Here is an 11,949-nt window from a genome sequence, read left to right as displayed (position 1 = left end):
ATGCAATATACTAGTATTGAAAATCTATAGTTTACGCTGCATATACTGTAGATTCCTGGGAAAAAATGGCTGCGTTCAGCAGAAAATAAAGCAATATCCTGATTGGCTCATCGGCTTAAGTTCACTTCTTAAGGTTACTGTTACAGAAATTTTGTCTGCAGCAGAGCCCTTATTCTTCTCGCATTCGACTGTAGTTGGTTAATTTCTTACCGCTTAAGTTTTAAAACATTTATCGTAGATCCGGACTATGCACATCATAAATGAAAGGGAATGCACCTTTACTATCTTGAATTCGCCTAATGACTGCGAACTCAACAATTAGGTGAGCTCGCTGCTATTGATGCATTCTTGCAAATTTAAAATGCTGATTGGATGATCTAAAAGAATATATCAATAACAGCGAGCGCGTACTCAACTGTTAAGTCCGCTGAACATAGCCAATAATGTCGCTCGACAAGATGTCGCGTAAATCGCGATTCCATGTATCGACGGAAGTCGATGGCGCGGCCATGTTCGAGTTCTTTTTAGGTTGATTTTACTAGCACGTTGTCGGAACGGTAAGTGTGATATTCACTTTTGAACGTTTCCTTGTAACTGCGTTTTCGCTTATCGTTAAGTCTCGCGATAATCTCAGCTATTTGTATTATACGCCGTTTGAAAAAAAATCCAAATAGTTCTTGAACAAAGATGGCCTGAAAAACAAATGCGACGCGTGACGACTTTGCGTTGTTAACGTCGAAGTCTGTCGGGCATTCTAAATTTTAGTATTTTTTTCTCACGATTCTACCTCCTCTCGATACAAATAAATTGTAAACCGAAAACTATTCTGAATTCGTCTCGCAGCATTTTCTTGGTACTCTTGGTAGTGTTGAACGAGATTGTTTTTACGTCACGCACGTGGATATCGTGACGAAAGTTCACGAGCTGATTTTGTTACGATTCAGATAAGCCACCATGCAGATCTTCGTGAAAACCCTCACGGGTAAAACTATTACCCTCGAGGTAGAGGCCTCTGATACCATCGAGAATGTCAAGGCTAAGATCCAGGACAAGGAGGGAATTCCACCAGATCAACAGCGACTCATCTTCGCCGGCAAACAGCTGGAGGATGGACGCACTTTGTCTGATTACAACATCCAAAAAGGTGCGAATATGTATCTGATGTTAAATAGAATTTATTGAATTTGGCGAGTCTTCAAAGTAAAGACTAGATTTTATAACACATCAAAGGCTTGTTCCTTTTCCTAGGACTGAAACTTTTGCATGATTTATCTTTTTTTTCACATTGGAGAGAAAAAAAAACATAATTCATATAAGCTCAGTTCCAGGGTATGGAAAAAGAGCAGGCCAAATATAGCATTAAATTTATAAAAATGTATAAAAATATAAAAAAACTCATTATGGACATGTATGAAAATGACTTATATTTTTCCTTCCGTAGAATCGACCCTCCATCTGGTACTTCGTCTCCGAGGAGGCGTCATTGAACCCACGTTGCGTATACTCGCACAAAAATATAACTGCGACAAAATGATCTGTCGCAAGTGCTATGCTCGTCTTCATCCACGAGCAACTAATTGCCGTAAGAAGAAGTGTGGCCACACGAATAATATCCGACCAAAAAAGAAGCTGAAGTAAACTAAACAACAAGTTCCATTTTCCATATTATGGAAATGGAAGTATATATTTCTTATATATGACATCAATAAACTACAACTGGTAAACTGATCTTTTGTACTTTATTCTTCTCATACGCTTGACAAAATAAATTAAATTTTTAATATAAAGAGCTAAAGTATTATAAGTTAATTTTATATATATAATTGCATATATACAATTGATACTAAATTAACATATTAACAATAATTAATCTTTATAATATATACAATAAGTTTAAATTATAAAACGTGAAATTGATTTGGTCTTATCCTGAACACGCGGATTTCATAAGTAATTTGTACTGAGAAGCATAAGTCTCATACAAATTCATATCATTTGGATTTGGTATCGTGCCACCTACCTGTAAAAATATTTATAAATATAGTTCTACAATATTTAATTGTGTAACAAATTTACATACTGTGGCTCTTTTCACGTATTGCTCGTATATGCTTATGTTTGCGTCTCTAACACTAGGTAACATTATGACAGCAGCTGTAGATTCGTGAAAAGATGTTTGTTGAATTAGTTTCAAACGCAATTTAGTATGATCTGTAGAATATGTTGCATTTCGTCCTATTAGAACAAATCTGAAAAAAGGAAAATATTGAAATATATAAAATTTATTACATGTTCGTAAAAACAAATATCATTACCTTTTATAAAGAATAATGTCATTTCGTTTTGGATATTCTGGCTCTATGCCATATACTTCCTTCATAGAGGGAAACAATGATTCAAATGACATTAATTCTGAACTGTCTTTAGAAGTAATTAATTGGGAATCGTCCATTTGTTGGTGGCTTTCATCTTCATCTGAACTTGAATCCTCACTTGAGCTGCAACATATAATCGATATTATTAATTAATCGAAGTTAATTATAAATATACTAAGTAAGAGAAGCGTTAAATAAATATTAATATATTAACTACAAATAAATATAAATATTAATTTAGATTTATAATTAACTCCGAAGAATAAAATTGATAATTACAATACATACCTTGCGCTAGATGTTGTACTACTTGTACTACTCTGGCCAGTCATAGATGGATTTTTCATGTTTAAGTTTTTAGTACCTGCTTCTTCTCTCCGTCTGCCTGGTCGTACACGAACGGCAAATGGACTATAGCAGGTAGTAAAATGTGGCATAAAATCTCTGACAGAGTGACTTATTTTATATGCATATACCTCGGATAGTAAAGATAATTCATACGGCCTAAAATATTTATATAGAGTTTTTCGTAAAAACATGAATTGATGATACATACGTATAATAATATGTATAATTATGAAATAAGTGATGCTACCTGTGATAATCATAATAAACGTCAATCATTTCTTCTATTGAATTTTGTACTTGTATCATTTCTGAACAGGATTTAGTCACTTCATCAAGTGCGTAAGGAAGACATTTTAATACATTTTTATCCCACCATTGTGTCAGAAGTCTTCTTTTACGCGAATAATGACAAGCTGGTAAATGATGGAGATAATAATCTGTTAGACTTTCCCATATTGGAGGCTTACCTTCTTCAGGTATGAACAATCCTAAGATATATGCATGTTAATTAAATTAATATAATTATAGATTGTTTTGTAAAGATTAAATATAGATATGTGACATTATTTACCCAGAAATAAATTAATCGTATGCTGTTTTTCTTGATCACTAAATGTATTACTGTAATATCTGCTTAAAGTTTGCATAATATCGTTACCCTGACTTGTCCATGGAGCAGTTTTTCTAAATAACAGTTTCGTATAATCAAAATTAATTTAATATATTACCACATTCTAATGTAATAACATTCACCTACCTATATGTTTTAATTCTATGTACTAGTTGTGAACCACCATATTGCAAAGCTAAAGTATCTCCATGATCTTCGTACAATTCCTCTAACATTCTTACGCAATCAGAATCAAATTCGAGTTTAGGAGACTCTAGTACACCTAAAGCACACAACTGAAACCCTAAGGCACATTTTCCTATTGCAAATTGAGCTGTATTTGTTCGGTCTAAGCAATCTACACAATTTGTTCTGATAATTCCAGTTTGTACAGTTCCTCTTTTAGCAAAACATTCCTTCACTTTGTTTTGAATTTGATTTAATTCATTTGTTTTATTAATTTCTATATTTGAATCAGAATCATATATAGAACCTGTTTGCTCATTACAATCCATTTTGATTGAAGTATTAATAGAGCTTTTGGTGTCTGATCCGACATTTAAATTAGATAATAAAGTCGAATTTGAATTTGTCTTGTGGAGTTTTCTCGTACTATTATTTTGTGGTGAAAACAGATTTCTCTGATTGTAATAAGGATTTTGTGATTGATAAATACCAGTCTTTAATACGGCATTGTGAGCAATATTTCCTAATCGCCCCATAACGTTCACTTTTTTTCTATAAAAAAGACAAAGAAATTAACGAAAATTAATTATAACGAAATTATTATTTCGTGTACAGAATGGGGCAATAACTTTGTCTATCTTATAATATCTCCGCTATTTTTAGAGATATGTAAATATTGTAATTACAAAAAAAGTTGTACGGTATTAAGAGGACCATAATATATAATAATTATTTTTGTAAATGAACACTTCAAACACTTTTTACGATGTAAGAATCATTGTTTTACTTTTTTATGTGTAATGACGAATGACCTTTTATTATAAGTCATTGAAATCGTCTAAACATCCGCTATTACACTAAGATTAAAAAAGTATAGCATGTCATTTAAAAAATGGAGGTGACCTTGAAATCTCCGGAACGCCTCCACTTAGAAAAATTATTACCAGCATATATTATGATCCTCTTAATATCATACAACTTTATAATTACAATACTTTCTTATTTTTAAAAATAGCGGATATTCAAGGTTATTGGCCCACTCTGTATTTTAATGTTTATATAAACTTACCTTTTGCTCATACGTGCCATATCAAAACTTATATATTGAATATGATATTCCGGAGGTAGAAACTGATTCAAATATTTCACAGCCATACTTAATTCTTCGCTTAATGTACTTTCATGCTTCTTCTTCTCTCGTTTTTTAACTAAATTTAATATTATTATTGGTGATCCATATCTTTTCAACAGTTGATTAAAATGTGCTCCTAAAAGTATGTTAAACGTACAAGAATAAAATAATTTCATATCAGAATAAAACAATTTATCAATTTTTATATATTAATACCTGCTGTTTCTACATAAGGATCAGACAAATCACAAGTTATAGTCGGTTTTGGGACCATCTTACTAACATCCTGACTCCAATGAGCAGGCACTGAACCACGCATTTGTACAAAAGAACTGAAACGTCCTTTACTTAGAGAACTCACGCCAGAATCATGAACAATTTGTTCCGTTTCTACTTCATTCGCGACATCTCCCTATATTCATATGTAATCATCAGTTTATATATCTATGAAAAATGTGTATTATAAATGTATCTACACATACATCAAAATTTGCACCACGTTTCAGAAAACGTGTTCCTGCATATTTGTTACTTCTTCTGGCAATAACGGTGACATACATAGATCTTCCAAAAATGCTCACATTTGACTGACCAATAAAGCCATGTATTACATACAATATCCATTCAGGATGCAAATCTTTTTCTACTGGTTTTAAAAGATGGGAATTCCACACAAAACGACGATGTGGATTACTACGTATACCGTAATCCATATAATTTTCGCCTTTACTATAAATACGTTTTAGATTTTTATTTATTATCTCCTTATTATACTATATACATTTGAATACAATATGTATCTTTAAATTTTCTTAATCCGGGAATAGTCACTTGGGATATTCTTGTCTTAGCGGCAAAAAATGTGAATTATTGTAAAATATTGTATGGATATTGTTTAATAAATTTCTTTCTTTTTTAATAGCTATTCTTTATGAATAATTTAAATATGTAATTTTAATAAAAAATTTTTTTTTAAATAACATTTTTTTATTGCCAGTTTTCGGTAAAATTACATATTGTCTCTGTAGCCCGCTCTCGTTATGAAAGGACGCGCCCACTGGAAGATTAAATACTAATACATCGGAAAATAACATAGAGAACGTATTTTGGTCATGTTATTTTTTTCTAGGTGGAGGCACTAAAAAGATACAAAGATCATCTCCACTTTTTAAAACGGAATTATATAATTTTTTCACGTAATATGATAATCCTCTAATTATTCGACATATAAAAATATTAAGGTTGAGATATCAAAAAATCAATCGTTTACGAGATATTGAGTTAAACTTGTAATTGCTTAAGGATCGACAGAAGAGACTATGGAGATCTCTAGTCGGAGACGAATTATTTTATGCTAAAATTATGGCTAAAATACTGCATAAATAACGTTTTAATTGCAATATCCGTAATCTTGAAAATCATCTGAAGACTCGTATACAGACTAAATTTTTTTTAAAGACAAAGTAAAAATTTATTCTGATATCTCGCCCGATGTGTACTAGTACACACTTGAGCTACACATAATTTTATTTATAACTTTTCAAGAATCAATTTGCAAAACTCTACGCGCCTTCGCTGCTTCATAAAAAAGAAGCCGAAAAGGTCTCATGACATAGTATTATTTCTAAGAGATCAAATATCAACATGAAAATATGTATCTGTATCACGAATAAGGAGTATATTTTATTTATTATAATATTTTTAAGAGCGAAAATTTAAAATTCTGCTCTATAATAGGCTTCGTAGTTCAAATATAAGTCAAAATGAGTTTTATGGCAAAATATTTCTTCTACAAATCAATATAATAATGGTAGAGTCTGATAGAGTGCAGATATGCAGCTGCAAATGAGGTGTAAAGAAGTTGGTTTGTCATTCCTGTCGACCCAAAAAAATGTAGATAAAATAGATAGCTTTTTTAAATAAGCAACTATATTGTTTGTGTTTTTTACATCAATTAATTCATTTCATTATTCTGTTTACACATAAAAATATTAAAGTACGATATATAATAAAAAATTAATAGATATTTAACATTTTATGTCAAAATAAAGTATAAAATATCTTATAAACTATTAGTTTTTTTGATATCTCTACCTTAATATTTTTATATGCAGAATAATTAGAGGAATCATACTATGCAAAAAAAAAATCATAATTTCATTTTAAAAAATAGAGGTAATCTTCGTATCTTTTTGACGCCTCTCCTAGAAGAAAAACAACATGGCCAAAATACGTTTCTGTCGAAATCGACCACTTTATCTGAAACATTTTTTTTGTATCATTAATAATTTCGGAGAAAATTGATTAAAATGAACTATACCTGTAATATGTTGTTAATAAGAGTAATTTTAATTTGAGTATAAGATCCCAAATGATTGTTTACGTGTAAAAGAAATCAAGTAACTACTCCCGAATTAAATAAATTATATAAACTAAGCATTGAGATACTATAACATACTGTGCAGTCTGCCAATCTTTCCTAAATGCCCACATGTTAAAAAAATCTTCAGAATTATCTGATTCTTCAGATTCCCTTTGGCTAGTAGACATGTCAGTGAGAACATCAGATTTGATACGCGTTGGCGGTGCCATATTACTTTGAAAAGTACGTGATATATCATATGAATAACTGAAGTAGAAGTTACTGCTGAGATCAATACTTTGAAACATTTTTACATATCTCTGTTCGTCAGGATGGAAGATTCGTACAATATCATTTGGTATGTATATCATGGATGTATCTTCTATTTTATATATTGTATGATGACCAATAACTGCAATTCGGCGACGTTTTGTAACTAGGATTATATAATATCCTTCCAAAAAACGTATAAATCCTGCATCAAATATTTTTTTCTAAAATATGTCTGTAACTTATCACTATAATTATTATTGTCAATTATTATTAGATATGCTTCATATTTTCGCTATATTTCTAAATCATTAAAAAAAAAAGAGTTGGATATCGAGAATGTGCTTGCATATTTTATACACAATCATACTAGTTTGTAATACGTAGCGCCCATTATCTGCGTGTTATGTGATATCCATGCATTTAGCCTAATTACATTATATGTGAGAAGTATGATATATAAGTAAATATCACACCATGCATGCGGGAAAATATGTACATACCATGATGTACCATGATGTCTGATTGCGAATATTAATTCTGTTAATCATATAGTGTTTATTATTCTAACTGATTGCATATTGGCCTATCAAATATCAATTCATTAATCGAATAACTCTGTGTTGTATAATCAATGTTTTGTCATGTATTCCTTTAAAATTAACACTCAAAATATTTCATTTTATGCTAATTAAATTATTAATATTATTTTGCAACAAAGTTATTCTGTTTATCATGATTATATATGTCTACCTTCGGCTTTGTCAATAAAAAGCTTTTATGCCTTACCAAGGAGAGCAAAAGCTGGTATTAGCCTGGGGAAAGTGTCTCTCTGCCACATACTCGTCCAGGTAAATTTAGTTTGTGTCGGTTTATGCAGTGGTTTTTGTAATTCTTGTTGCTCAGGCTCCTCTGATATACTCGAACTAGGTGCAGGTTCTTTACTATTTTTGCCTTTATTAGCAAGCAAATGTAAATAAGCTAAGTTTCGTATAACGCAATTAATAATTCCGATAAAGTGCTTTTAGTATCTGATATAAATAATATTAGTAATAGCGTGTAACAATTATAACAAGTTTTATATATATGTATATATATGATATACAGGGTGTATTCAAGTGTAGCTGATCATCTGCAATCAAAACACATAAGATTAAGCGTTTTATCCCGAATCTATTAAGCCTAATAATTTGTCTAATATTATAAACTTGTTATAATTTTTAAAAAATTTGTTTGGTTTATTAATTACGATCAATAAATTATTAAGTTTAATAGATTTGGGTTAAAACATTTAATCTTATATAGTGTATCTCGATTGCGGATGATCAGATACATCCTGTATATAGGAAAGTTATCATATCAGGACAAAGCTTGTAACATTGAGGAGCCTAAGTTTCAACATTTTTATTAATATTAGAATAATAGAGAGAGAGAGAGAGAGAGAGAGAGAGAGAGAGAGAGAAAGGAATGTGTATATATCACAGGTTCTAGATATACCATTTAAATAAAAATGTGTACGACTACATAAATAACTATATTTTGATACGTATGCGAAAGCTTATGCATGCAGTTATTATTAACTTCGTGTTTATTGAAGTGCAAAAGAAACGTGTGTAATAATCTTACCAACAATCCCAAAGGCGGATACAACACGTGCAACACCACCCATGTTGCTACGCTGTCCTGCTCGTGTTCGGTTACCTACGTCAATCATGTTGACAAGATCTTTTATTTCGTCCTGAGTATATTCCCTCTTGTCGTCCACCACGATCAATTCCCTTGGTTCCATTCTGTCGATTTTCAGGACTCGAAAACGCGTTAACGTGTTATTGGATCCCATCAGGTAGAACCGCTGTAAAAGTGTAAACCTTGAAACCTTTGACAAATTAGGTGCAAGTTAGAATGTCAAAGTTAAAAACTCACGGATTTTGTCTCGTACAGGGCAATTTTCTGTATAGAGGAGATAATCGGATGGAACACCATCATTGATTTTCCTTGATCTTCCATGGTGATGTAGCGCTTATCACGATTTTATTCTGAGACATACGATTAACTTTAACAGGCTGTCATTGATATCTCTTCTGTTGACTATTATCGGCTTTCTAGCAGATGATATGAAAACATAACCTTCAAATTGATATCTGATAGCATTTTTCACTAACAGAACTGACACTCGGTGCACATTAACGCTGTTATACACTAATCTAATCTGAATGTGAGATATTTCAATTAATAAATTACTTGATGTATATTTTATCAAATAACACAATAAAATGTATTGGGGATTTTGCGGTTTAATTCGTTTCTATATTTTTAAATGTACTATATTTATTAAACGTTATATATTTATTAAAACGTACATCTTTACATCAATTTGTGTACAACGGCTTTAAAATGCACTGAGTGCGCACCAGCTCTGCCAGTGAAAAACTTGTACGACTTTTATTCCTATACTTGTCGAGAGGACGCTAAGTGCATGTAAGTTTAGAGTAGTTTAGGGTATCGATTATATATCTTTTTTTCCTAAAGCGAAAACGTGAAAAATGAAAAATTTATTATGTGTAAATGTACATATACATACATACAAAAAAAAATTTCACATTTTTGCCCTAGGAAAAAAGATACATAATCGATATTCTGAACTGCAATAGTGCAATAAGTTAAGAGTGAGACAAAAATTAGTAATTAGAAAAATAAAAAACATGAGCAACGTTTATTGGATCTTGAAAATTAAACTAGTTTATTACAACATACATTAAGAATTAAACTAGTTTTTTTATCTATAAATTAATTGGAAACGTTTCGACCATACTACCTCAATCTTCTTCCATAAGATACGAGTCCATATACGAAAAATAATTAAAAATTGGAAAGAAAGTATCACAATAAATTTAACATTACAAATAAAATTATATAAAATTAATAAATTTTTAAGATTATCTTATTCATATCAATATATTATTTATATCAAGTTTAACTATTTCGTCGTTGGATGGCGAGGAAAAGCAAAGTTCAAAATTAAAATTCTATTATTAAAGTCATCTTCAGAAGAAAATTAGTACAAATGTTTTCGATTAATTTATAGATAAAAAACTAGTTTAATTTTAAAGATCCAACAAACGTTGCTCGTGTTTTTAACCTTTCTAATCACTAATTTTTACTTAGCAATCTCGAGCCAGATTTTACATATTTTAGTTTAAAGACAATTATATAATTTGTTTCACTCTAACTTATTGCACTAAATTCAAAACTAGTTCAGAATTCTTTGAAAAAGAATAGATCTTTATGTATAACAGAATTATAAAAATTATAGTATTTTCTTACATCGTGATAAAAACTAGATTAACTATGATTTTTTTATACATCAGTTTTTATTATAAAAATTATCTCCCTTACGATAAAAATTAGACAATATTAACATATCAAAACATAAGTTTCCTCTTACACAAAATCTACTTTTATAATTTCATATACAAGACTTTGAACAATCGAAAGCATAAAGATGATAGAAAGTATATTAATAAATATACATTTTAATTCAATATAATTATTTTTTATTTTTTTCTATTATTAACATTTGCAATGTGAATACAGAATCGCAATGCCAGAAGAGTCTATACAATTTATTATCTACATAATATCCGCTTAGTCACCAAAAAAGCTGTTCTTTACAGCAAAATAAATTGAGTTAAGTGTACAAAAACCGATGGATGTAACTATAGCCCCGAATATTATCTTGTCTCTTCTGCCAGTTGACAAGTATACTGGTATATCCTTTTGCAATGTTTTCTGTAAACAAGATGAAACGTAAAGTAAATTTATGTTCAAAATCCAATTGCAGCTGAAAATTATCGTTATGTATACTTACCCCAAAATACTTGTACTTTGCCCACATTTTTGGGCTAAGGGTGGCTGGTTTATCAGTGCAATAACCTGATTTGGGCGTAACCGTCAAAGGTTTTGTGTTGATTGAATCATATATTATTACTGGCTCTGATTTCTGTAAAGGAAGAGGAGACTGAAACGACATAAAATGTTTTTACTGTTTATTTATTTTATAAGCATGTTTATTTATTGCACCCAAATATTACACAGCGCTTACAAAGCATTAACAAAGCGCTACTGTGCTACTTGGGCATATACATTGAATGAAAATATTAATGGCTGCATTCAGCAGAGAAAGCAGTTTTGCAACTATTGTAAAATTCTTCAATACGATTTATTTTTGCTTTTAATTCCTTGTAGATCTATAAATGTATAAAACAATCATATACTACTTTTACACGGCATCCTTAATCGAATTTAATAACATCTGTAGTTATGAAACTGATGAATCATTGCTATTTCTGTGAAGAATGGAATGACTGATTGGTTAATTTTATAAATACAGATATTATTAAACCTAATTAAGAGTGTGGTCGAGTTGCCACTACGAATGATTCGAAGCATTTGATTGACCAATCGGAAGAAAGAATTTTACTAATTGATTAATAAAAAAATGCTTCGAAGTATTCGTAGCAGCAACTCGATCACAACCTAAGAGTGCCATGTAAACATAGTTAATTGATTCACCATGCATAGTTCAAGAATTTTACAAAAAACAGTTGTAAAGCTGCTTTTTATATTGAACACAATCAATGTATTTCAGCTAGGATTGTTTTATTTT

The 11,949-nt window shown here is 30.4% G+C and overlaps 3 protein-coding genes across 8 annotated transcripts in view; 1 reads left to right on the top strand and 2 right to left on the bottom strand.

Annotated features, from left to right (window-relative positions):
* The first annotated feature begins 462 nt into the window (after positions 1-462).
* LOC108756681 (ubiquitin-60S ribosomal protein L40) lies at positions 463-1,727 on the top strand. 3 transcript variants are annotated; one of them, XM_018500669.1, is made up of 3 exons: positions 463-557; positions 945-1,144; positions 1,442-1,727. In XM_018500669.1, the coding sequence occupies exons 2-3, from the start codon at positions 955-957 to the stop codon at positions 1,636-1,638; spliced, it is 387 nt and encodes a 128-aa protein (XP_018356171.1). In that variant the 5' UTR covers positions 463-557; positions 945-954; the 3' UTR covers positions 1,639-1,727. The 3 variants fall into 3 exon arrangements, with proteins under 3 accessions (XP_018356171.1, XP_018356174.1, XP_018356173.1); XM_018500672.1 differs by lacking the exon at positions 463-557 and adding an exon at positions 728-853; XM_018500671.1 differs by lacking the exon at positions 463-557 and adding an exon at positions 728-862.
* Positions 1,728-1,887: 160 nt separating this feature from the next.
* LOC108756834 (polyphosphoinositide phosphatase) lies at positions 1,888-9,514 on the bottom strand. 3 transcript variants are annotated; one of them, XM_018500932.1, is made up of 14 exons: positions 9,207-9,514; positions 8,910-9,135; positions 8,073-8,237; positions 7,110-7,488; positions 5,134-5,380; positions 4,868-5,063; positions 4,589-4,787; positions 3,481-4,071; positions 3,295-3,407; positions 2,971-3,211; positions 2,664-2,879; positions 2,316-2,498; positions 2,081-2,249; positions 1,888-2,020 (listed from the first exon to the last, which is right to left on the bottom strand). In XM_018500932.1, the coding sequence occupies exons 1-14, from the start codon at positions 9,288-9,290 to the stop codon at positions 1,925-1,927; spliced, it is 3,105 nt and encodes a 1,034-aa protein (XP_018356434.1). In that variant the 5' UTR covers positions 9,291-9,514; the 3' UTR covers positions 1,888-1,924. The 3 variants fall into 3 exon arrangements, with proteins under 3 accessions (XP_018356434.1, XP_018356436.1, XP_018356435.1); XM_018500933.1 differs by having other exon boundaries at positions 1,921-2,016; XM_018500934.1 differs by lacking the exon at positions 8,073-8,237.
* A 1,389-nt stretch (positions 9,515-10,903) lies between these two features.
* LOC108756837 overlaps positions 10,904-11,949 on the bottom strand; it is a 1,778-nt gene continuing 732 nt past the window's right edge. The window contains exons 2-3 of one of the 2 annotated variants that reach the window (XM_018500937.1): positions 11,152-11,283; positions 10,904-11,072 (exon numbers count right to left, since the gene is read on the bottom strand). In XM_018500937.1, coding sequence (XP_018356439.1) covers positions 10,929-11,072; positions 11,152-11,283 — 276 coding nt within the window. In that variant the 3' untranslated portion in view covers positions 10,904-10,928. Of the gene's footprint in view, positions 11,073-11,151; positions 11,302-11,949 lie in introns of both variants that reach the window. The other variant, XM_018500936.1, reaches the window with a different exon arrangement.

Source organism: Trachymyrmex septentrionalis, unplaced genomic scaffold, assembly GCF_001594115.1.
Source record: "Trachymyrmex septentrionalis isolate Tsep2-gDNA-1 unplaced genomic scaffold, Tsep1.0 scaffold13, whole genome shotgun sequence".
In the NCBI taxonomy this organism is placed as follows: Eukaryota; Metazoa; Arthropoda; class Insecta; order Hymenoptera; family Formicidae; genus Trachymyrmex; species Trachymyrmex septentrionalis.
This window is presented reverse-complemented; position numbering and strand designations above follow the sequence as displayed.

Coding starts and splice junctions, on each gene's coding strand:
- LOC108756681 (XM_018500669.1), top strand. CDS start 955: ATGCAGATCTTCGTGAAAACCCTCACGGGTAAAACTATTACCCTCGAG. Junction 1,145..1,441: donor TGATTACAACATCCAAAAAG/GTGCGAATATGT, acceptor TTCCTTCCGTAG/AATCGACCCTCCATCTGGTA.
- LOC108756834 (XM_018500932.1), bottom strand. CDS start 9,290: ATGGAAGATCAAGGAAAATCAATGATGGTGTTCCATCCGATTATCTCC. Junction 7,489..8,072: donor ACCAGCTTTTGCTCTCCTTG/GTAAGGCATAAA, acceptor TATTTGATGCAG/GATTTATACGTTTTTTGGAA. Junction 3,408..3,480: donor CATAGAATTAAAACATATAG/GTAGGTGAATGT, acceptor ACTGTTATTTAG/AAAAACTGCTCCATGGACAA.